Source organism: Pangasianodon hypophthalmus, chromosome 2 (assembly GCF_027358585.1).
Source record: "Pangasianodon hypophthalmus isolate fPanHyp1 chromosome 2, fPanHyp1.pri, whole genome shotgun sequence".
Taxonomy (NCBI): domain Eukaryota; kingdom Metazoa; phylum Chordata; class Actinopteri; order Siluriformes; family Pangasiidae; genus Pangasianodon; species Pangasianodon hypophthalmus.
The window spans coordinates 12525249-12552850 of NC_069711.1; the positions used below are offsets into that span (position 1 = coordinate 12525249).

The 27602-nt window shown below is 37.1% G+C and overlaps 1 protein-coding gene across 3 annotated transcripts in view; it reads right to left on the bottom strand.

The window, feature by feature from the left end:
* grm4 (glutamate receptor, metabotropic 4) overlaps positions 1–27602 on the bottom strand; it is a 147915-nt gene that overhangs the window by 30277 nt on the left and 90036 nt on the right. For all 3 annotated transcript variants that reach the window (XM_034313851.2, XM_026919846.3, XM_026919856.3), the window contains one exon: positions 13590–13806. In XM_034313851.2, the coding sequence (XP_034169742.1) occupies positions 13590–13806 (217 nt within the window). The remainder of the gene's footprint in view (positions 1–13589; positions 13807–27602) is intronic.

Genomic DNA, 27602 nt, shown 5'->3' on the forward strand with positions numbered 1-27602 from the left:
ATGCATTCACAAAATTGTTTATTTGACGCTGAGACTCTATTCTATTCATTATTTGTAGCTTAAAGATGTCAAGCAAATATATGCAGATTTGGACGTCTATTAATGTAAACATTTTTGAGTGAGATAGATGTCTACTAGTCCAGTGCAAAACTAAAGAAAAAATGGGACCTCAAACATGTCTCAGGTGACCAAGTACCGTACATTGGTAAAAATGTATGCAAATTGGATTTTTTTTTTGCCCCCATTGACTTAAAAGTTGAGTTTCAGACTGCCTTTTTCTTAAGCAACCTATCATTGTCAAATCTGCATCCTAGCGCAGCCCTCAATTAATCTTCTGCACACTGAACGATGAGTTTTTATTATGAGCACACTCCTTATTATGAGATATTCTTAGTTTAGCACTTTTTCCCCAGTCTCTTTCATGTCCCCAATCTTTTGTAGCTCTTGACAGCTTTAAGATGATTTATTTGCTCCCATCTTAAAAAAAGGGTAAGGGCTCGGCCTGTGTTTGTTGAGCAAGGACCACTGCATAGTTTTAGAAGCAAAAAAAAGGCTCCTTAAAAGGTCCCAGATGAGACAGGATTCTTACAGCCATATTCAGGGCTATCTATATATTCCAGTGTACCAAAGGGCATTTAGGATGACCGATGAACTGTAGTTAAGAGTCCTTGTCTCCACAGGGTAATGAGTGAAGGGAACATTTATAGAGACAAAGCCAAACTGTGAAGGAAAGTCAAGCTGTGACTCATCACACCACTGTTTATTTTAGTTCAGCTATAATATATGAGTTACCAAATATGAAGTGTCAGTGTATTTTCTGTATAGTGCACAAAATTGCATCAACAGAAGCAAGCACTCACTTCCGTTGATGCAATTTTGCACACTACAGAAAATTCACTAATACATCACTTCTCACTTTCTGCTATTTTCTCCTTTTTTTTCCCCTTCTTTCACTACGCATTTTATTTCTATGCAGCAATCTCCCATTGTCTTAACCAAGTATGCAAATGACCAAGAAAATGTAATGAGTGAAGATATGGAATAGGACAGTTTTATTTAAACAGATTCACCATTTTAAACTGCTTTATTGCACGGAATATGTGAGACAAAGAACTGATATAGTGCAACATTACACAGGCAATGGGCCTGCTGAAAAGAATGCACGGTACTGACGCAAATCCTCTGTTACCTCTGAAATGATGGGCATACGGCCAAAGCCTGTATTTTTCAACTGTGTCCACTTTTTCCGCTTTCTTGCCTCAGCTTTGTAAAAATAAATCTCATTAAACAAGCACTCAGATCTGAATAGCTTTACACTGCACTGTAATGGCCAGCTGTGCAGTCAAATAAAGTGAGAAATTCTGAGTGTACCAAATACTACCGAGATATAAGGTAAATAAATTAATTAATAATAAATAAGGACTCTCTATTTCTTCCCAGCAGTAGCCTACAGTTAGGAATGGATAGCAGGCTTCAGTAGGGCCCCTTCCAGGAAGGTCCATTATTTTAATGACTTAATGGGCCATAGATTGTCAATTGCACTCAGTGGATCCAGAGAATAAGAGGGTAAGGGAATATTGTTATTGATGCTTAGGTCAGCATATATTTAATAATCAAATATACAAATATCTCACATAATGAGAATAAACCAATAATGAGAATGAAAATTTGTCTTACTGGGAAGGTTAAATTAAATTATTGAAATGGGTGTAATGTCTACAAGCTCCTCTTTGGCTTAGAAAATGTCCACCAATTTGAGAACATTGTGTGATACTGCAAATCAAGTGTAATTTCATTTCAGAGACTGCAGATCTAGTAAGGTTTTATTGTGATTTTGAAGGTCACTTCAGTAGCAGCACTTTTTTTTCTACAAATTTTCAGGTGTACGTTCATCTTGGGTAATCACTTTAACTTTGTCAGGGTCATTGTGAATCTGTAGGCTATCCCAGAAACACAGTGTGAGACAGGAATACACCTTTAATGGGATGAATCACAGGGCACCGTGCTCACACACACTCCCACACTCATTCACCTACTGCCATGTTTTTGAAAGGGAGGAAGAAACTCACACGGACATGTGAAATTCCACACAGACAGTAACTTGAGCTCAAGGTCAAAACTGTAGCTGTGAGGCAGCGGTGCTACCTTCTGCGCCACAGTGCCGCCTAAATGAATTGATTTAAATAAGCGAAATTAAATTAGTCCGGGATATTTTTCTAATTAAAGAAAGAAAATCCAAGCATCCCCAGGCTGGGAATTGCATAGATGTAAGAGAATCACATGAATTATGCTGGTGGTGATGTCCTGTACTGTTGGTGTGTGTTCTGCTCTTTGTTGTTTTGTTACAGCTGAGTTGTGCAGGTTTTCTATGTATTGATTACACCCTATAACTATGTCATATCATGTTAAATGAGTTTCATAAGTTATTACTAGTGTACTGAAAATGTAACAGCTCACAACTGTAAAACTGTAGACAAAACCTGTAAGTAACAGGGAGATTAAAAAACAAAATAAAACACAGATCAATAATTAGCTACTTAAATATATTATGCAATATATATTAAAATGAAGACTTAATAAGAAAACTATGGAAAGCATCATATTGAAAAAATAAGCATTTTTTTTCCCATTACCTCACATTTGCTATTTCCTTCTTTTTCTTTTTGTTATTTTCTTCCCTTCACTTGCTACCAAAATGGCAACATGACACAATGTCAGAACCTTATCATAGATTTGTGCAGTGTCAATTATCCTTTCCAGCCACACTGAGAGCAAAGTGAAGAAACTCACAATGCATCCGTGACTTTCAAAGATTCAGCAAAACATCTTCAGTAACACCTAAAGAGTCAATGCTCTTTGATGAATTTCACTTAAAGTGTGACTTTCTCTTGAGGTCAGAAAACAGATGTATTATTCCAGACTTTTCCAAAGCTGTAATATGTCTGTTTGTTGTCTTTGCCGAAAGCTGCAGCTCAGAGCTGAATTTTTTGTGTAGCTCAAAAATAGATTTCATGAAGTCACTATAGAACAAACACTGTCAGTTGCCCAAGATCTCCAGCTGACTCCAACATCTTGAAGAACACAAGCTTTTCATAAGTCATCTAGGGTCAAAACACTCTTAGTTTCTTATGAGTAACTTACGAATTCATGTTGCACTGGCACAGAGAGTGAATTATGAATAAATAATAAATTATGCATTTTTCTCTGCAACTCTACATTTAATTAGTACTCAGAGTTGCAGTTCAGAACAGATTTAATCCTATTTGACCAAGCAATACCTCCAGTATAACATTATTTTCAAAATGTTAAGTGTGCACAAAAGTCTCCCTAATACTATACATTTGTAGTTAAATGGCTTTTGCTCTTTAAGAACTAAAATAGCATTCCCAACTCGCACTGCCTACAGATGAATAACCTCAGACTTGATTAGATATAACAAGTCCTCTAAGGCTTTGATTAGGATCTCTGTGTGGATTCAATTATTGTAGGCAAATCCTGTTTATCTAAAATTTCAGGTTTCAGCCTGCTGTGTCTGAAAATTACTCATCAGTCAGTGGTGGCCCATGTAGACTTCCTAGTAGCACTGGCCAACAGCCTCCCCCTGTGCAGCGTGTTGGTGGCAGTCACCCCTCAAAAGTCATCCAATTTAATCCACTGTTTGAAAAATCGACTCTTCAAGGTCCCTCAGCAGTAGGCACATTATAAATCTGGCCCATTAATGCAACCCTAAAGAAACTGAAAGTATAGAACATGATTGTTATTCAAGGGCAGTCAATAGAGCAATAGATAAAAGAATACTATGAAATCCACAACTATTTATCTATCTGTGCTTTTTGCTTAAATATTTCACATAAACCTTGACATTTGATAACCTTTTGGAAATCACTAGTATATTATATGAATGAATTGTTTAGTACAAACAAATATTATAAAACAAGACGATATTGCATCTTCCAAATGAGTATTATGAGTAATATTTTTATATGAGATTTCTTTATGGGCTGGTGTGACTATTCATTTTTACAAGTCGACCAGTAATTTAAAAAAAAAAAAAAAGTCAGCTAGTCATCTTTTCATCTTTTCTATGGTTAAAGCAAGAACTGGTTCAGGAACTTGCTATTTTTAAACTATTTTATTAGTGGGGGGGAAAAACACGTGAATTCACACTTAATTAACAGCCATGTACAGGCCCAGCAGCTCTAATGCTTTTTTCCACTGCACTATTAACAACAAAAATAAATACATCAGTGCAATAAATGTGCAAAATAACAAATCTGTGTATCATATTACACTATTTACATATTGCACTGTGTATCATATTACACTATTGACATATCAGTTCATTTTTCCCCATTCCCACACACCCCAAACCACACCCCTCCCCCAACCCTACACTCCCATTTGGTCACCTGTCAATTTTCACACACTAGCCAACTATCCCCTATCAGGCGACAACCAACCAGGAATGGTGAGTGCTTAATATGTGTTTCCTCCTGCACATGTAAAGCCTGCCAAGCATATCTTTTTGAACAGCTGTTCATACTGCATCACAGCGCAGAGCAATATACTCAGAGGAAAGCGCTATCTGCCCTCTTTTGCATACATGACCTCACAGACACCCATGACTGGCTAGTGTCTTGCTAATTGACAGTGGCGTGAGTAATGGCATATCTCCCACTCAGGCAGCGTGGCTAATTTCGCTCTCTTGGCTCCTGGCCATGGATGGCTGTGGCATCGTTGGATTGGCAATAGGGTGGAACTGGGATTGCACAGCATCAAAGCTAATGTCAGTCTACAGAACCCTCCTTATAGCTCAGTGACCGGCTTCCTTGGATGGATGATGTTTTACAGCAGTGCCTGGAAAGTTTTTTCCACCATGTTAAACTCTGACCTCAGTAGTGTCAGAAAGTGACTCTAGATCAGCATCTGTGAGCTGGCATGCTCCGCTGCACAGACTCTAAACTAGTTGAATGGGATAGGGTAGTAGCACAATGTAAGGATTTATTTCAATATTATTTACCTTTAAAGGACAATAAAAATAATTGCAGGAGGAATTCCTTCAGGAGCAGGCAGGAACAGGAGTAAACAAACAGTCCCACACATACCTCTTCACTTCATCCAATGTGATATCAAATTATAACACTCCATTAAAGCAAAAGATCCTTTTTTAAACAAAAAGACTAGTGGATGGACTGGTATTACTATGCAAATAACACCACAATTTACAGATATTATGTTAAATGAGTTGTCAACTCAAAATCCCTAAGCTCTTTTGTGATTCTTCACTGTGAAGTGTAAAAGAGTGTATATCTTGCCAATATTGAGCACATCCTCTATGGATGGAAAACAGAGAATTCTAAAAGGCTTGTGACAAAGAATTGAGCAAAAAAAATTAACTTACTGTAATTTATCATTAAAAAGTACTGATTGCTTTGATTGGACGTCAACCCTCAGATTTAGTTTCTCAACATTTACCTTCTACCATATCTCAGAATAGTTCTGTAGAATTATTACCATCTCACCACTGTTACTGTTTTGCCATTGCTTCATCTGTTTAATGAAAAAAAAGGGCAGAGATTTATTCTGCAGGAAAGAACGTCTGAATTTACAACCACTTTAAATTGCAATCCATTTAGCTGTGTCCTTAAATGAGTCAAAACGAAATGTAACGTACCTTACTGATTGCTGCAAATGTTATTGTCTTATCCTAATTGCATTTCAATCTATTACAATCAATGTAGCACCATACTGAAATGTAGATTAATCACTATCTAATCACAGCCCTCTATTGATATGCAGGTGTGGTGGAGATTACGGACTGTAGCTCCAGAGAAGGGTAGCTCAGACTGATGGAAAAATTCCTTTTTCTTAATTATTAATCTATTTTGTTTCAAGTCAACCAAAAACATTGCGGATTTATTGCAAGAAATAAATTCTTGTTCTTAATAGGCATTCATTACTGTTCTCCCTCACATCATTCGGTGATGTTAGTGTTAATGTTAACATTAGAACTGAGGAGTTTTGTAAAGACAATGATCCTGTTATGTGTTAACACAATTCCTGCACTGCTGATTGTAGAGATTACACACTTCTTCACTGTAATGATGGTAGTATGGATTTCTCTGCACAGAATGCAGAGGGTGGAAAAATCATTTAATAATTTCAATTAATTTAACCGTGTGATGATCTCTAAACATCATTGAATAGCCTGCCTGCCTAAGACCACATCCAGGTCAGCTCTTTGTGGTGCATCTTGTAAACAATTGCACCTGTTACTGAACTGTAGGACTAATAAGCCTAAGGTTGATATTTGCACATTCTAATTCACATTAGCAATTAACATTTTGACACTAAACCCCATTTCTTATATTTAAGGACAAGGTTTCCATGCACGCAACTGTGATTTTAGTAGACGCTGCTACTTACATTACTCTAATTAATATATCCTATACTTATTGTCCTTCTTATTAATTGTTTACTTTAAATTTTTCGGGTTAAAATGTTACATGCAAATTTACACACACTACAACCAGATGCAAGTTTGATTATACAGACATGACAAAGATGAAACTGATGAATAAGGAAACAGTACATGCTTGTTTTATGACTTGACCGTATGCACCTTTGATGAATATGGCACCATGTCTTCTAGCTAGCTAACTTTAAATAGACGGTGAACTGGGTAGCAATTGGGAGCATTAACCCTTGTTAATGTACTCTTAAAAAATATACCTATGTGCCTTCTTTGCTTACAAAGCACTCAGTGGTCTCACCCCAAAGTTTTTGGTCTATTATGATCTGCCAAGCATGCTTCAATCAAAAGGTGAAGGATCTTTATTAATACCTAGAATAATGACGACTACAGCAGAGGTCAGAGTTTTTGTCCTGCAACGCACCCTAGCTATGAAATAAACTTACGGTTAGTGTTCAGTACTCAGACACAGCCTCAGTCTACCCTGAAAGTCTATTTGTTTAATCAGACTAAATAGCTTTTCACTGAAGTAAAGGCACAGATCTGGGGAGTTTATGGATGTAGATTGTTTTGGTAAACTGGGAGATTATGATGCTGTTGCACCCCCCAGGCTCACATATTCACTCATGCTTGTTGATGGTCTAGCAGTGGGATGTTTTTTGTCCCACAGTGCTCTCATGCCTGTGTTACCTTCTGGCTCTCCCTTTTTATTATGCTGTCATAGCTAAACTTGCTGGAGTCCCCACTTGCACTCTGATGACAATATACATCCTTTTAGGTCACTGTATGCTTTTATCATACCTAATAATCTGTTCTCTCTGTCCACCAAAATGCATATGTACTCCTGCTGCCCAATGTGATGCCAGTGCCAGAACCTGACATGTTTTTCTTGCGGTAGCTCTCCTCCACCTGTGGACCTGTCTGTTTCATCCTGATGCTCTACTAATGCTCTATTCCTCCTGCTTTTTCGGCTCCAAGCTCTCTTCTGGCGAACCTCCAAAACATTTTATGCCTAAGACTTACTGCTTTAGTGAATAATGTCACTTGGATACCATAGATTAAAAATTGTCCCATGTTCATTCCAGGACTCCTCTTCATAATAAGATCAGACCGAATATTTTGTATCCCTTTGTCATTTAGTACTGTTCGTCTTTCTATCTCATGTTGTCTAAGGGAGTTTTTTTTTCTTTCCACTGCTGCCTTTGGTTTATTAGGGATTTAATTCTACATTCAGATTTCTGTAAAGCTGCTTTGTAACAAAGCCTGTTGTTAACATAAAATTGAATTGAACACATAGTGTGAAAGCTTCCCTGCTAGATTTCACACTACGTTGTTACTCATCCATATCTGCTAATGTCATAATGCTAATCTGCTAACTGTCACTCAGTTTCATTATCAAGAAACAAGAGAATTAGCTTTTAGGCTTGGCAGACTGAATCTCAAAGGCTTATGCAACAGAGATATGGACTTGGGTTAGAGACACACTCGAATCACACGTTGACGGACTTGCACTTGCTCGAGACTAAAGTTCCATGAAATATTATCCTGAATAAAACATGAACCAAAACCTACCAAAAAAAAAAAGCAAACTGTTTTTTATTGACCTGTGACTGCTATGCACAGTAATTTCTTGCAGAGTACAGCTCTCAGCAGTGCAACACCAGAAAAAAGTTCAAATCGCAGTGTTGGGAGTAGAGATATTTTCACAATATGGTTGAAGTACCATAAAGGCAAGTCAGAAAAACATATGTCCTTGATATAAAGTGTAGAAAAGGAAACTAAAACGTACAATTCTTAAAAATATATTCAAAATGCTCTACAAGCAGTAGTAGGAGTTCTGTTTATCCTCATATGATAGACTGAATGAATGCATTATTAGGAATTTAACATAAATGCAGCAACTAACATGTTGGTTATTGACACGCATTTACTTACTGAGAAGAACAGGGTATGCACTAAGGGCTATAATCAACACCTGCACAGTTTGGCAACTTAACTTCACAGGTTACATCATATTGGGAAAGTTTTCCGTATTCAGAGTCAGCATATGCAGGTTCTTTAGTCGATTTTCTGGGCGGCCCTTTCAGATTATTACAATTACCATTGTGCGGTTCACTTGCCTCAGCTGGCAGATTTTTCTTAAGTAGCGGCATCTGCAGCTGAAAGGGTAAAGTTTAGGCGGGGTGAAAAACATTGTATCTACTGCTGAGAGTTACAGCACGTGACTAGACAGGCTATGATAAATGTCATTTTTATTATGTAGTGCACCAACAGTTGCACACAGTGTAATGTGGCCACAAGATATTAATGTGAGCGCACAGTGTAGGCTGCTTTTTTTTTTTCTGATTCGCTATTTTGAGTTGCCAATTCAATAAAATAATGCCAATGTTTTTGTTAATTTAATGTATTCTCCTGTAAAGAAACCATGTCCATGGCTTGAAGGACAAGCTGATGAAGCACTCATCTGCTTTCATTACAATTCACATTAAATAAGTATAGATCATAATTTTATTCCCATAAACTTCAGTCCTTGAGAAATAGCAATGTCCCTGATTAAAGATGTCTCCACTGATTTCCTCCATACAAAAACCTTTTTTTGTGGACTTTTCTGCTGTGAGCTATTACATAAAACATTTTAACTGAATACACTTTCAAAAAGTGGTGGGAAAATGTCCCCGTTGTATCCAGTGCAAGTTGTGCCTGTGGCGAACCGTATTGTAAATGTTGCCAATTCAATGGAACCAATATGCTGCATGATCTCATTTGAAAACTATCATGCATGTGTGTTCTATTATTTTGTATTTAAGTCATCTATGCACATCAAAAAAAAAACAACAATATGAGCATGAGATCAGGCATTAGACCAGCAGTGCCTAACTCCAGTCTCCAGTCAACTTTAGCAGCTGTGCTGGTGAAAAATGAATCAAACTGTGCCCTCTAGGGCTGGATGTGGGCACCCCTGGTTTATCCTTTCTATTACACTGGAGAAAACAAAAAAAAAAGAGATTTCAGACATTTCCTCAATATCTGCTAGCTGCTGAGATGATATGTTTTAGGTCTCATATATTATCTGAGCCATGCACATGCAACATTTATAAGCCTAGACAAATGTCCTATGTAATCAGTGTAATCACAGGCATGCGCATCTCAGTGAATTATTGAGAAATAATTCCTCAGCTCAACACTCGGCTCCCATATTGATATATTTTGAGTTGCTCAATTCCATGTGACATTACTGATCATATTAAAGGGTGAGTCGGCAGTGCAAAATGAAAACAGCCTGAGTACTGAATGGTACATAATGACAGGTATGTCATAGGACATTACAGTCAGGCATCATGTTACACAATATTTGCACTGCTAAGCATGTTAAAATCTACATCAACAGAGCTCTAAAGAACAGCCTTCATGATGCAGCAGATCCAAATCTGTAGCTGTAACTGTTATCCTACTCGCTTGCTCTTTCGGCTTCCAGGGTAGATATGCAAACACCCCCGTGGCTATTAAGAGAGAGCAGAGTGTTACAGAGATTCATGGCTGCTCATATGCCTGCAGGACTCTTTTTTTTTTTTCTTTCATTCCCAGGACCATCTAACATCCTGTGTCTCCTTCAACAGGCACATGGCCATAGATCCCAAAAATGTTGGAGTAAATCAGACACATCAACAGTGCCATCATCATAGAAAGAATACCTCATCTTTCATAAATACCAGCACCCTTACCTGCAGCATGTGGATGTACAGTAGGTATTGCTGAAAACTCAAAACAAGAAAACAAGAACTAACTTGGGGAATATCTTGTGGAAGCTCTGACATGACCTAAGTTCCTAGCCATTGTTCTGTGTTAGTGTGTATATTTATTATCACGTAACTTCGGATAGATAGCTATCATTATGTTACTTCATTAATTTATAATAGAGACATTTTTAATCATACAGTGTATCATATTGTATTGTTTGATACAAGGCTCTTAATTCATAATAATGTAGGCTGTTTGTAAAAAAATACTGCATATAATATGCTTGAGGTGTAATACACATTTAAATTTAATTAAGCCCACATTCCCTCATCAAAAAAAGTAGCTTCTTCTTTATCTCACATCAGGACAGCCTACAAGGGTAAAAAAACCAGACTTTTCCTAAGCACACTGTTATTCATGTGCTAATATTCTAACATACTCACATACTGGCTTGGGAAAAGCAGCAAAGGCTAAAGTCAGTGGCAAGCAGGAACTGGAAAATTCTCCCAAATCCTTAATGCCTGGAGTAAGGGAGCACTTTGGCTTCCTGGTAAGTTATGATGCTGATGGCCTGTGAGTGGTGGACCAAAAAGTTACACTGACACTAATACCACAGACATGACCATGCATCTGCACCGTGTCTGTCGGGAACAGTAGACAAAAACACACACAGCTTATTCAATTCAGGCTAAAGAAATCACCATGGCGATTGGGAAGATCATAGGCTTACTTGGTAGTGGAGAACGCAGGATTCGAAAGCACGTCTAGAGCTACAGAGAGCTATGTGGCTTTGACAGCACGACTTGCTAGCATCAGAATGTGAAATGAACAGCTCCGTAATTCAGACATATAACAGCGAATAGTTATATATCTATATCTATATCTATGCTCTTGACTACTTTTATTCTCTCCCACAGTTATTTCTGTTTTGCAATATTTTATAATGAACTCAGCTGCTACAATTCTTCTAACTCTAAAGAAATAAGAGTGCAGCCGATCCTTTCAATCACAACATTTAGACTACTCGTTTTCTAGAATAAAACAAGCCAGAGGTGGACTGACAGAAAATGAATAAAATTTGATTAAAATTTCATTTCAATGGAAAGGGACTAGGGAACATGAAAGAGGAATGCTGGCAGCAGTTAATTTCACTTCACACTGAACAAGTTCATCTAAGTAATCTTCAATCCCACAAACTTCTGAACTTTGGAGGCATGAGCTGATGCCTCTTGATGCTAAAAAAAAAAAGAGGGCAGGTGGTGATCTCTTGTTTTTGAGTTAAAAAAAATATATTATTCCTTTCTGCCCACTCCCACCCACTTAAGAATAAATGCCTTATTCTCCTATGCCTGACACTTCACTTTTTTTTTTTTTTTTTTTTGAGGATGGGATCCCTGTCCCCTCTATCTTACACAAGCTATTCCACATCTAGGCAGTGCAGACGTGGACTTGGAAAATAATTACATGGCTGATGGTAGTTTCCCTACCATGTGATAAAAGGCATCCTACCATTTGTTCTACTAAAATGCAATTTCACTCAATGTGAGAAAGAGGTAGTAAAACGTATGATTCTCGTAGAAAATTTCAGGGTAATATTACACAGTATGATACAGCTATTGCTCTGTGCCCCTGAAGGGTTATGGAGATTGTTCTCATTCAACACATATTGAAATATGTTTGGATAATATTCATTCTCTGGGAATCATAATGGGAACTATATTTGAATAGTGTATTGGCTTAAAGAAAATAAATGCCACCTTTGGGATATGAGCTTGTCTGTTTTGGCTTTGCTCATTGTTGTTTTTCCAAGGCTATAAGAAGTATAATACATTCGCTGCAAAAGAGTATCTTATTACCTCAGCTCTCCATAAATTGCAGTTTAATTTCACGGTGCTTAAATATTTCCGAGCTTCCAAATTGATTTGTCTTTCTCACTGTTGAATATAATTCGATACTTTCAAATCAAATCTGCTACCCACGTGCACACTTAGTAGCACAAAGGCTTGAGACAGTGATTTTACTAAACAACTGCATCACTGTGCTCATTGTGTGTATGTGTACTGTCTCTACGTGGAGCACACTAACAAATGAGCTAACAAATGCCTTCATGGTGACAGTTGAGGTTGAGTGGTTGAGAGCTCTCATGGAAACTTTCCTTCACTGAAAAGAAATCTTGTAAGATGTGTATAGAGCATATCAAAGTAGGCTTTAGAAAAGCAAGTTAAATAAAGTAAAATGAATGTGAAATAATAATCCTGTATATGCAGCAATTTAATGTGTAAGTATATTAGCTATTTATTAGTGCAGGGACAAGACAGCACACAGGAAGTCCAGCTCAGGTTCAGGCTCATTAGATTCAAGTTTACTTATTTATTCTGCTCAGGCACATCTTTTAACCTTGGTAATTAATTAATGAGTTTAATTGGGTGTGATTCAGCAGGGAAATCACTGACCCATGCTGGACTCTGTTTTAGTGGAATTTTACTTACTTAAAATTACTTAATTTTACTTTTAGTAGAATCTTCACTTACTTAAATTATCCTCTTTGCCAGGTTGTAGTGTTGCTCTTATCTCTAGTAATGTTTATTTCAAAGCAAGAACCTATACACTCTGCCCCATTTGATATGGGGAAAGCATGCCTACAGTGGGCTTTATCAAGAGAGGGTCCTGTTACCCTAGTCTCAGAGCTCTGTGACAAGAGATAAAGCCAAACATTTCCTTTGACAATTGGCAGAAAACTTCTTCCAAGTTGTCATTCAGACTGAATTTGTAGCCTTGCTGAGAGATACCTGTGGATATAGAGGCTTGCAAGGTTGCAACATAGCAGCAAATGAATGACATCACACAGAAACCCTCACAGTCAGTCTTCTAGAGACTCCATTTCCTTAAGAAGTTCCATGTCCTTAAAAATATTGTCCATTTCCTTATACATATTGTAAAACCTTTGCATCCTGTTTGGAAAAAAGCTAAATAGTAGTGGAACTTATATTGAATGGGTGGGCTAAAAAATCCTACTATCTATCAGTAATTCGCAGTTACTATTATGAAACCATTATGGTTGAGCCTTATAGCACAGGGTTTCATCTTAGACATGAAACTATTATGATTAGACATATATAGACTAATTGGAAGGTTTGCGCCTCTGTAAATCAGCCCCACCTTCTACTTCATGCTATTCTGTGTATTTTTACTTAGGATCATTTGTGGTGCTATCACCTTTAGTTGCAAAAGTAAAGAAAAAAAAATCAATTAATGCCACTGGGTAACAGTGCCAAAAATTGAGCCTTATTTACACCAGCCAGCCCTGGTAAGAGTCATTTCCAAAAGTAGAACTAAAAACAAGAAATAATACATAATAGTTCAATAGACTAACACTTACCATCCTCACGAGACTTCTGGATAAAGGCGTCTACTCCACTTTCTCCATAATTTCCCTCAGATGCTACAGTAGAAACGTAGTTCCACCCCATGTGTCGCACAATGTCCACCATTGCCTGGGCCTGGTAGGTGTCTGGAGGAACCACTCGAGAGAAGAAATCGTAGCGCGTGTTGTCACTCAGCTCTGGGGCTGTGGAAGCGTAGCTCACTTGAGGGATCTGTTGGGGATGAGAGCAGAGATTCACAACCTCACTCAGTGTCTAAATACTCTTTTTCCACAAACCGCACCAAGTCCCACCATAACTCTGATAGCCTTCAAGGCACCTCATTAAGACAAATAACCACAGAGATCTCTTTTACTGTGCCTGCTCTCTTAATGATGCTGTAAGGTAAAGAAGACTTAAAGTATATATGAAAGTTACTGACATGTAAGTCAGTAGTAGGACAAACTGTTTTTTTTTTGGCTTTATTTGCCGTATAAAATGTTGCACCTTTCTTGAGACTAATAGAAATTCACCAAGTGTTTTATTTTGAGGGGAGATGTCTAGCATTTATACCACCTCTCATCCATAAGATCCACCTGCAGGAAAGAAACACTTGCTTGTCATAACTATCACCCCAGTGATTGAGCAGCAGTTTCAAAATGGCAACATAATTTCACACCACTCTGACGTCATCATTCTCACCACAATGTGCCAACAGATGTGCTGTGCACGACATACGTATATCTGCACAGCTACAGACAGAGGATCTGTTTCAATATGCATTGGCCAATTGTGTCAGGTTCAATATCTTTTTGCATTACTCACCAAAGAGAAAACCAACTCTCAGGACACTGAACGTGACAACTGCAGATGGACATGCGGAACAGAGTAACAGAGACATGGTCAAGGTATCTTTATGATAATTTCTGGGAAATCATTTAGAATCTTTTTTCCTCTTTCAAACAAATTGGCATTTTCTCTTTTATCATATTTGGGTTAAATAAAACAACAGCAAATCTGCATATTATATAATCATTTACATTTATTTCATTCACATTCGTCTTTATGCCTCAAGCCATACCTGCCTCTTACAATGAAGTGGAAAGCACTGAATCTATTACTTGTAAATTCTCGACCATTACTTACATTTATTTATTTAATGCTTAGCTATGTAGTATATATATATATATATATATATATATATATATATATATATATATATATATATATATATACACACATACACATATATATATATATATGTGTGTGTGTGTGTGTGTGTGTATATATACATATATATAGGGGTCATCAAATGGAGGCCTGCAGTTCATATGTGGATGCAGCAAATTTCAGCTGAGGGAACTGAGTACTTGAAAAAATATTGTAGCAGAACGAGTATATGTATGGGAATAAAAATGGACATTATTAAGTGTCTCTAGTTATCTATCCATAAACCAGTATGGCTTCTAGTAGCAGATGATCTGCTAGCAAAATGGGACCAAAAACGGATTTTAAAGACAAATGGACAGAAAATTATGCGTTTATTCTCCTCATGTCAACCTCAAAACAGATTTCTCATCTATTCGGAGTCCATGGTGTTAGCGAAAAATGGCAATATGAAGCACCAATTGGAAACAAAACATACAGTACCCACTTTGAAGTGTCTTATTTATAGCCATAAATTAATCTTCAATGGTTAAAAATTAAAAGGTAACCGTAGTTACCTTTCAGTCATAGTTGCTTATCTAGAGATTTGTAAGCATGGAATTTTATGTAACTGGACTTTTACAATATTTAATTGAATGTTACTGAGATATAGCGTAAGATTTCTTTGCACTCTCCTGCTCAGAGCTTATAGCCACTGGCTTACTATGTATATGAACCTCATTTCAAGACTTCTAATCAGAACCTAAAAGGCACTTGATCATAACAATTACCTTTAAAATAAATGATTTGCAAACACTTCAACTATGTCTGTGTTTGCATGAATGCAAATGATTAATTTATCCTGTGACTCAAGGACATTATAAACATAACTGTTATCCACTCCTTAAATTAAGCAATAACATTAATGCTTATCAGTAGGTTCATTACAGTCATGCAGAAGCAGTCACTAGAGCTCTTACATTTGCTGAACTGTACATGATAAGGACAATATCCCTCGCTTATGTGTGCTTTCGAACTGCATGTTATGGTGAGCTCATAGTTCACAGCTGGAGCTGGTGGCTGCTTGCAGGCACAGAGAGGCTTGTTGATAAACTAATTTGAAACAAATATGCCTCTTCCATATCTAACAGTGTTTCTCAACTGTTATCAGCTGTTGTTTACTCTGAAAGGAGATGCAATTTTCACATCTGTTACTGTCAAGCTAAGTGGAGCAGCAAATGGCTGAGCTGCAAGAATAGGATGACAAAAACACTGTGTAATTATTGAACAAACCAGATTCGTCCTGTGCTAGGATCAGGCATTAGCCTGGTGAATGGTGCTGTAGAGAAAGGTTCAGACGCAATTCCATGAGCAAGGGGCCAATTTTCATTTAATATTAATAAATTACTTAAATGGTTTAGTGGGAAGCCTACTTCCATGTTTAGAACCATAATTGTATTCAGTGCACCACCGCAGCTTCAAGAAAAAAAAAAAAAAAAAAAATTTCACTTGTTTTCTTTCAGTACTAACTCCTGTGTAAGAGGGTTTCAGCTTGGTAGTATTCCTATATCCTGACCTGTTTGTACTAGTGTGAGGATATGTTTTTAATGGAGGCTACAAAGCAGGCCACTTTGGATAAGGGTGACTTCCAGATGCTGTAAATGTTAGAAAATATTGCCATATGATGCTATCAAATTTAAATTGTTGAGACTCATCCATCAAGTTGCGAGTCATGACTGTTTAAACCCGCTGTTCACAGAGGCAGAGCCTATGTTCTTCTTACCTCTAGCTGTGAAGCAGTGAAATTAAAAATGTCAGTCTATTGGGTTGGATGTACTGAGATACACAATGAGCGACAGAAAGCGAGACATTTCTCTTTACCAGTAGCTGACCTACCTACAAATGTCAAAGTGGAAGAAAACATTGCACATTTTGGTGTTGAAACCTGTGCAAGTCTCAATCTCACTGCAGGCTGCACCATTTCCTTGTATTTAAATCTGATTGGGTTTATTTATACCGGATATGAAAACAGCAGTGAGTAATTGTTACATTTCAAACTACGAGTTATTTATTTGCCATATACTATTCAGCCCAAGCATTAAACTCACACCTTAATGAAAGCTAGTCATATGTATTTTTAGCAGTATCCACACTATATACTGTATGCATATATATACATACACACACACACACACACACACATACATTGAAATAACTAATGCACTGCTAATCATGCATTAGTTATTTCCTTGATATTTCTGTAATTTATCCTTGACCTTTGAAGATTTATCAGTCCATACTGTCTGGAAATGGTGTCTAGTCATGCTTATCTCATTTGGTATCTTGGGAGAAACTGTCATTAGGCAGCCTCCTTATAGTGTTTCCATCTCTCCTGCAACAACCACATTACAGAAACTAAACACCTGATCTGGTGAATTAAATTAGTATCTGACTCATATTCCAGGCTTGGCTCTTCCTGCTTGGGCAAACAAGACTTTCATAGAATAATATAAACTCCAGTTTCACCAATCTTCTAAGACATGAAGACTAGCACCTTATTCTGTGCTGGATGTGTGGTACCAGAAGTAATATGTAGGGGTTACAAAGGGCAGGAGAGGAAGATAAGTCATTGTCAGTTCATTATCTCCTCTGAGCAGCATGCTTTCTGTCAGAGGCTGAGGAGCAGGAGTGCAGCTTATCCAGTGTCAGAGTCAAAGAGGAGTTTGGATATAATCACCACAGTGGACTCCAGCCAAGCAAGTAGGCTGGACAAAATCAGCTCCGGCTATTGATTTATTAGTAACACTCATGTGTACGACAGCCACCAATCATTATTTGGCAGAGATTGTGCTTGATTATTTTGTGCAGTCCATGTTAATTTTCCTAGTTTACAAATGGCTTTGTTAAATTTTATCCATTAAAAACATGGGGTAATAATAATAATAATAACAACAATCATCATCATTATCTAGTAGTTGTCAGGCAGCAGAAACAGCAACAGTTGCAGGAAAAAATACTTTTACTTAAAGGACTGGTGAATGCAAAAAACTAGGCCAAAACATTAGACATAAACAAGGTGGAGAGACAGGCATGAGGTCAGGTGATGAACTAACAGGGTACCAGAGATCAAGACAAAATCAGAATCAAGGTAAATAATCCAGAATCAAAATAACATGGCCATCAATCAGGAGGCTTTGTACATCATTTGTGACGCTTGAACTGAGCACATACTGTGCATGTGTGTTTGGAGTGTGCTTATATAGGTGAGGTGGTGATTGCGTCCAGGTGTGTGTGATCAGTAATCTGGTGACTGTGAACGTGACATTGAACATGATGTGTGAGTGCTGTAGTCCAAGGAGTCCACGTTTTTAGTTCAGGGTGCATTCTGGGATATGGAGTTTAATCCTGATTCCAGCATAGACACGACAGTAGTAAGTAAAAGCAGTAGTAGTATGAAGATTTTTCACATATAATATGCTTGAGTAAGGGTGCATCAGTGCACATGTGTTGTGTTATTTGTTGACAAATTAATTCATTGTAAAATATCTTTTGAAACAATGACTGATTTTATATACTGCCTTGCAATTTTACATCGCTTTAAAGTCCCAGCATATCCAGTTCTTTATCTTAAAGTAGTAGGTATTAGTAGTAGCTACTAACAACTCCAGTAACTACTATGAATTATTTAGTAAACACAATGAAATTAATAGGAAAATGTATGTAATTACAAAAGTGAGGAATGGGAGTTTAAGAGGTTAAAGCTAAAGTTGGATTTCACTGAAAAGTTTTTACAAAAAAAATTATTTTTCAGAAATTTTACATCTTCACTGTTTTTCTTTGTTTAGAAACCTTAATCAAAACATAACAAGTCCCATATGCTAATCAGATGGAACCATAAGGAACCATTTTATCATCTACAGAGGCAGTATAGATATAAGGAACCCAGCTGCCGCATTAGCTGCTGTTGCTGAGTGCTTTCATACATCAGCGCCCCGGCAATATTAGCAGGGGTGAGAGTTTCTCATATGGCAGCACAAATCAATACGGAGATAAATCTTTACTGTGAGAAAATCAGCTGTAATTTGCTTCATGTTTGCCGGGTGTTATTTTTAAGTTCGTGTAATAAGAATCAACAATAACAAGGTTATATGAAATCAGAAAGGATAAGTTCATAAAAAATACATTTACAAGAACATATTCACTGATCAAGTAACATAATGTAAGCTAAAGCTAACATGACAAACACCTCAGACTAGCTTAGAGAGATCATGATGAACATAGCCTACATGACAAATTCACAATTCTAACTACAAATCCATTTACAAAGTTCAGCTAACTGAATGGTAAACTGGGCTTGAGTTCAGGAGAAGCTGTTGTTCTTTTGGCTGCTCCCGTTAGGGGTCACCACAGCGGATCACCTTCCACTGTCTGCCTATTGATTTGGTTTTTTGCCAGATACCCTTCCTGATGCAACCCTCCCGGGCTTGGGACCGGCACTGAGAATGCACTAGCCTGTGCACCCCAATGGCTGGGGTTGGAGCCCAATGTGCAGCTCAAACCCATGATCCTGAGCTCAAGAGTACCATGCAGCAATAAGCTATAAACTCACTTCTCCTGCCTACTCCTGCATAAAGTCCCTAATATGAAGACGCATATAGTGTGTAAGCTTTCTCTTGTTTGAAGTAATTGAAAGTTGTCCCCATGAAGACAACGACACTGTAGATATATCAGTCTTAGCCTATAGCTGCATATAGGGTTCTTACGTCTATGCAGCATTGAAAACCTGGGAGAAAAGGTGAGGCTGCAAATTCGGGTTTATGTACTGCTTTAATGGGATCCCCCTGGAATATATTAGAAGTAGAGCCAACAAATTCTGTAATACCATGAAATAGTGTGTGTGTACATACATCAGTGTGTGTGTGTGCATTCAGTGTGTGTTTACATTCAATCATTTGTTCCTCACAGCCCTTTGTGAGGACCAAAAAGAACCAAATGTCCTCATGATGATAGGATACTGTCAAATATTTTCATAATCACAAATACAGTGTTTATACTGCTTTTGGTTGTTGAGGGAAAGGGAGCTTTTCAGTAGAAGGTCGGCACAAAAGGGTTTAAAAACCCTCAATATCCATTAATTGGTGTAGCTCTACACTCTAAATTCTGTTAAATTCACGGGAAAACACTGGCAGCTGTGGTTGCCAGAATGGCAGTACTGTTTATTCTGATATGGTTAAATATTTTCCTGCCTTTATATTTTATGGTGAAATACTGTTGCTTATTTATAGTAGTGTACTATTAAAAAAACAGCACGTAAACGGCACCATAAATTGAAGGTACGATTTTTGCTGTAAAATGAACAGCCAAACCTTGTGTTTGCTTTTATATTATTACTGTTAAATATGTTGTTATTACTGTACACGTAATTTGTTGGCAGCTGTGGTTGCCAGAGATGTACTGTGCAAAAAACGGTATTGCCGTACCTTATAGCTACAGCCATTTTAGTGTGATACACTGGCAATTTGCAAAACCCATGAAAGTATTTTCTATAAATAAACAGCAATTAAAAACCAACAAATTTCTACAGTGACATTAAATCCAAATTTAACTCACACACCTCAATTAAAGACTCATACAACAGAAATAAGAATGGAGGTTTTAATTTCTATAAAAAGTATGGTATATTAAAAAATTGCATATATATATATATATATATATAAAATTATTATTATTATTATTCTTGTGTCTATAGCAAGAAAAGCGTGTCATATGAGACATATGAATAAGCAGATCAGAAATGGTAAAATGGTAAAACAGGTAATTACGGAACAGCACAACTCCTGTACAAAACACCCAGTATGCAAAGAAACTAATCAAGATGAAACTGGTGATGTCCAGGCCTCTGGACTAACAAGGAACTGAGAGCAGGAAAAAGTCTATGCTGATTTGATGGTAAGGGTGACAGTGGTCCGATATCCTAAACATCGGCTCAGTCTCAACAGTCTGAAGGAAGGAACAGGCATACACACACTCCATCTATCTAACTTCACACAGCACCATGTAGCCAACAGGTACATATGATACAGGTCTTATATCACCAGGAACTGGTCATTGCTAGATCACAGCAATGGAGAACAAATAGAGATACAAAACAACATACAACTGTTAAAAAGAAAAGCAACCACTGAATACAGACAATAAAGTGCTGCAGAAAACTGTGTGTGTATAAAAGATGTACTTACCAAAATGATGCACTGATATGATAAGAGTTCTTCCTCATTAGTATTGGTTTGTGGTGATGAAAATACAAAGTTTATTCCTTATAACTAAAGCAATCATTTTTGTATAAAGCAAATATTTTGCAGTGCATCATTTATTTCCAGTAGTGAATGTTCATCAAAATCCAAAGAATGATTATCAGCTTATGTAGCTGTTATGATTTGGGGGAAATCACATCCAAAGCAAAAAAAAAAAAAAAAAAAAAACCTCAAAAAGGGCTGCAGCAGTCACATGTGAGTGTCCCTTGAAATACAAGATGACACACACATCCAAACCACCCACCCCCAACACATACACACACACACACACACACACACACAGAGATGGGCCCTTGGAGTAACTTTATAATGAAAAGACATTACAGAATAAAATCAATTTTGTTGTTTACATAGAAATACATTTTAAAGTGGGCAACAGAAATAATCACACATTGAACAGTTTTCTATTGTAATGTAGTATTATGTAACTAACAAATCTGTCTTTTTGGATAAATCATTAGTGGTATATAGTTGTTTTTTTATTGCACGGTATTTATTCATGAAAAGTCTGTGTATGTAACAGTGAGGGCATATAAAATTGTAGGTAAAGGTTTGTTTGACACATGATGGTAGTTCACTGTTACTTCTGAAGGTAGACAGTATTTTATACAGCAATATTTGTTTAGGTTTTTAAATTGTTAGATTAAAAATAACAGAATCAGTTTGTAGTACTATTACTACTATTTAAGAGTATTTCACTGTAAATTACACAGACTTTTTTTTTTTTTACAATGTACAAATCTCTAACCAAAGGTGTTTTATCATCACCTCAACCTGAACATCATGAGGATCTTGATAAACTCAGTAAGAACACTACACTACCGCCTCCCATGTTGCTTCTTCAGACATTTAATAGAGAAAGGCTTCAATTATGGATGCTTGTGAGGAACATTAATTATTCAAAGTAGCCTCTGTGGTGTAGACCTCTCGATGGTGACTGTGGGTGAAATATTGGCAAGGGAAAATACCACCTGCTTAATTATGGTGATTAGCTCAGGGGGCCTGCTCACCTCCCCTCCACAATCCATCCTTATTTGTCTATTTCACTGCTAATCGTGCTGCTGCAGATGGGGAATTTATGGTCAGATTTTTGCAAGTCTACCTGTTGGCTTAATCTTTGAAGGTCTGTCTGTCTCTGCTTGTAATCACTTAACCATCAAAGCATAAGTAATCATTATTTAATTAAATACACAAATGTAATGTTTTTAAACCAGACTGGTTAGATGGAATCTTGGGAGAAATAAGCAGGTATTGATTTTAGACATTGTAAATGCTTCTGCTTTTTCTGCCAAATGAAATATTACTGCTTTTTCTTTTGACAGATGAATTGGAAAAGTCTTGCTGTTATAAGTTGTGAATAAACATGTAAACATATGAACATGGTGCCCCAGGTCGTGCAAACATAACCTCTTGGGAAAGCAGTTTGCGCATCAGTGCGTCTGAGAAAAAAAAATACTTTTTTTCTCACATTTTCCAGTGATCTATGCCAATATTTACCAAGTCGGGAGGACAATGGCCAAGATGATGCTGTTTTTTCCCCCTCAGATACCATAGAACAGTATAATAACAAATGAAAATACCATACATTTGCTTTTGAACATGTCTGCTGCACAAAACATCTGTCATGCATCAGCAACACTTACTATATATATATCTTCCCCTCTCCCACGTGCCTGCCAGGCTCTTGGTGCAATGCTCTCCAAAGGGGCACTTAATCCTGCAGATATCACAGTTATTTTCAAGATGTTCAGCAGTATTGACTCTCCGCCTGTTGAACTGGTCAGAGTCCACTTTGGTCCAGCTAGATTATTTTGAGTTCAGATTCATGTTTTTATTACTAGTAAGTATTGCTGTCATTTATATACATTTATGGCATTTGGCAGACGCTCTTATCCAGAGCGACTTACATTTATCTCATTTTTTATACAACTGAGCAGTTGAGGGTTGAGGGCCTTGCTCAAGGGCCCAGCAGTGGCAGCTTGGTGGTGCTGGGGATTGAACTCATGACGTTCCGATCAGTAGCCCAACGTCTTAACCGCTGAACTACCACGAAATCAATCAGATTTGATCAATTATGGTCTGGCATTCAGAGCACATGTGAGTGCATGTGAAGAGCGCATGTACAGTTCATCTAAAGCCTGTAACAGTAAACTCATTAAACTAGATTCAATTTCAGTTAAATTCAGTTTTTACATGGTTTTAAAATAGTTTCTCTTCAGGATTACTTATCAAAATTGAAAGAAAATATTTTAGCATAATGTCACTGTTATGTTGATGTTAACACGGCAGCCTAATTATAATTGCTGCAAAGCATTATGCTTTTGCCGCATTTGTGTTGTTAGCTTTCTTAGTTTAGAATCTTTTTTTTTCTCAATAAATGACAGGAATTAAACAAATTATATAGAGACTAGAGTCAACACTGCTGTAAATGGTGGCTAACAGAACTTAATAAAATTAAATTAAATTTAAATGAATTAATTTTTTGAAAGCTAGGAATTCCCTCTTACCATCTGATCTCTAGGAACTCCAGTGCTATTGATTATTCTTTCATTGTGTTTGAAGGTTTACATTTAAAATAAAATTTTACATCCGGTATCTGGATTTCTATAAAGCTACTTTGTGACATGGTCCATTGTTAAAAGTGCTATACAAATAAAATTGAATTGAACTGAAGACAGTATGCGATTGCCAGGGTAGAAAAAAAGGGGAAGCTTGAGCGCTTTTATTAATCGGCCATACTTGCAAGCTGATTGGCTGATGTCGATTACCTTAAAACGCTTGATATCGGCCTAATTAACCAGTTGTTATTGTTATGAGAGTTGTATAACTTCTTATTTCAACAATGTGAAATGGGAAGTTTCAATAACCAGCACATCACTAATAAGTAAGTAATGGTGTCTACAAGGTATATGTGTCAGAGCTGCAGTAAAGAACACCATCCAGAGACCCAGAGACTCACCAAGATTAGACTCCCTCAAGACCAACACCCAGAGCAAGAGCAGATCTCTCAAGCTTTATGCTGAGAATGGAAGCCCTGAAGCCAGAAATTGACAGCAGCAATTACTAGTGATGAATGACAGACCACAGCGAGTGACACAGTGACTCCAACAATATGCCTCTTCTGAGAGATAATAGAGTGACAGGTTAAGCCAAGGCAAACAGTGCATAAATTAAATTAACATCTTTTTTTTCCCACTCATGGGTCCTATCAATATGATGGCACATGATGATGTGGTTTATCTAAAATTAGATCTATCTGAACAAGCAAATTTCTATCTGCATTTCAAAATTAACATGAATTAACTTAGATCTTTTGTTTAGCTTTAAGCTCAATAAAAGGACATGACCCACATGTATTAGATTGTCCGAGTGCACATGATGAGAAGACAGAGAACACGTACTGTCTATCAAGGGTTGGGGGACACCTTTGTTTTTTACATTTTCCAAGTAATGTTTGATGTTCAACGACCACAAACACAGCTCACAGCGGTGCAAGAGATACTTCAAGAGGAAGAAAGCAGTGCTGTGTTTAATGGAATGGCCTGCTCTGACACCTGACCTTAACCTAATAAAGCTGCTCTGGGAAGAGCTGGATGGAAAGGTTTGAGAAAGGTGTCTAAGCAGCTTTGCTAACCTTCGGGAAGTCCTGCAGGATACATTACAGAGCATCTCTGAGGAACGGCTGGAAAATCTGTCTGTTTATATCATAGACCATATAATAAGATGGGCAATGTGACCGTAGCTGAAAGGCGAAGCTAAAATGTCTCAGAGGCCCTCTACTTACTAGGTGCAGGACGAATTTTACCCTCAATATATTACATACTGTAATTTATATATCCACATTTTTTTAGAATACATAGAGTTCATTTGGAATCAGCGATCAGAATGAATTCATACGGATTTATGAAAATCTTTGCATGTAAACACAGCCAGTGTTTATGCATCTCGTATCAGGTTACACTGTAGACAATAAACTGGATGAGTTCTGCTAAAGATGACACAGGATTTGCTCTTACTTTTTAACTGTGATACATCATTGGACTTTACTGTTTCTGCCACACAGTGACTGCGAGTTTGGTTCGTGTTGTACATCACGCAGCAGTACAGGCAGGGAGCGCCAATTTTTACCCTTTTCAAGTTACTGAAGTTGCCAAGGTACCACATTCCATATCGTTCCTGTTCACTTTAACTGCTGGTTATTTGATGCTGCTTATCTGGGGGTGGCTGATGAGGTGATTGACAGGTATGGGTTGCATTGCTCGACAGCTAGAAAAGACGTGTGTGTGCACTTTTTCCTGTATTCCAAAAGACTATTTCCTCTACTTTTTCTTTACTAAGTAAAACATTCAAATTGACAGACGTATGATGTGTATGTATTCAGCAGTATTTCTCCTATGATCATCCTATGATCCATATTAAGAAAGTTTGCAGAGCATAGCTGCTAAAGCATTTTTATTATTATTAACATACAGTATGGTTTAATTGTCTTTTGGTTTTTTAGTTACTGTCGCAAATATTTTTATGTTTGCAAGCAGTCATGGTTCATCTTTTATATGCTGCAAAGTGACAAGGAAAATATGAATTTGAATAGAAACTGAAAATTGTTCCTAACCCTACACCTGCTCCTTTCCACTGGTAAACAGAATACAAGCAAAATTATGCACTGGTGAGTGTCATCAGAGAGCTACAGCCATAAATGTTGGGTAATACTAAACATGTCCTATAAGATTTGGTGACCTTAAATAGAGGCACAAAACTTTTGACGTCAGTGTATATTTCAATGTTATTTAGCAGTTCTTATTTAGATGTTATATAGCAGTTGTGGAAAACCCTGGTGGAAAACTTACTGACTTTTACAAAGCACTGACACTGGAGGCTCCTCCCAAAAATGTTAAATAAATGTCTGCTTACAGGAATATCACCATATCAACAATGATACGTTTGTTCTTTTTTCTTGGTTAAATAACATGATTTTTATCCATTTCTTATTAGCTTTAAATTATGTGGAGCATCAGCCATACAAGTGAATGAGCTGTAATGATAACGCATATTAATATAAACCTGTCATTAATGTTATAGCCAGAATTATTGTCAGACATGCTGTTATAGAAAATTAATGCACACCATCTGATTCATGAATTCAACCGCACTGTGGTATAATGTTTTTTTTAACGTACAGCTATTACTTCTACTTAAAACACTGATTAGATAGTGTTCAAAGTGCTAACACACTATTAACATTTTAGAGCAAACACCCAAAGACTGGACATTTTGGTGTAGAATGTTATAGAGAACATTTGTACCTTTGTAGCTGTACTTCAGTGCAGTCAGCAGCCATAATTTTGTGCCAAGAGCAAATTTACCCCCCTCCCCTTCCCCCTATAATAGCTGCTAAATTCCCCTGCAGTACCCAGTATCCATATTTTCATGAGATTTGTTTTCTGTCTGCACACCACACCAAACCTCAGGACAAGTAATTAAATCCGGGGCCACCACAGAAACCATACACATTTCCTTTCCTGTGACACTTGGGCAGCAGACATCAGCATCCATTCACATACTCAAACCTCTCCTGACATTTACCAAACAAAGCAGGAGGACTGACTAGCTTTCACAATTCATCATGGTGTTCACAGTGCTCTTTGTCATGGCTTACCATGGATAAAAACCTTCACAGTTAAATGTTACTCTTAGATTATTTATATTTACTCATTTGATAAACACTTTTATCAGTATTTATCAGTTAAACTGCAGATGCTTATGAGCCATAAGATATGTTTATGAGCTATATGATTCAGGGTGAAATCTGGGCTTATCCATGAAGTGAATTGTTAATTCGTGTCCAGCTGGAGTTGTACAAGCTTGATCGCTGTGCTTTATGATGTGTTCATTCAACAACAGGGCATCTAATCTCATTCTGTCTGTTTCCCCTTGAGCTGGATTTGTTGTTCAACGACCTACCAACCAACAGTGATACCGGGGGGATTCTTAAATTATGTGCTGAACTTATAATTGACTTTAAGTATATAAAAAATGCAACATTTTCATGGGTTTTAAATTAGATAAATGCCAGCAAAATACTGTTTTGCATTGGTGGCATTATGCGGTATATTAAAATAGGCACCATAAAAAGATATAGTACCAATGTCATAGTGTGGGATTATTTGCATATACATTCACCCACACAAAAATCTAAACTTATTCCACCATTGCCTATGTGGCAGCCAAAATTTCAAAGGTGTATGAATCTGCATAAAAAGATGATTTTTGTAAATATATATTAATGTTAGAGCTGGGAATCAGAGCTGGTGAATGTAGCTTGTGTCACTTGCTCATAATTCAAATGGATTTCAACACTTTTGTCAAATTCTCACAATAATAATAATAATAATAATAATAATAGACTTGAATGTGGATAAATGGCTTACATTATTGTGGCATTACAGACACATTAACTAAGAAATGCGTGTCATTATTGACAATTTATTAACTTATGAAGGGGATTATGTAACTGTATAATTTTATTCCAAACCATAATGCTGGGAATATTCACTGAGAATTGAGACCAAT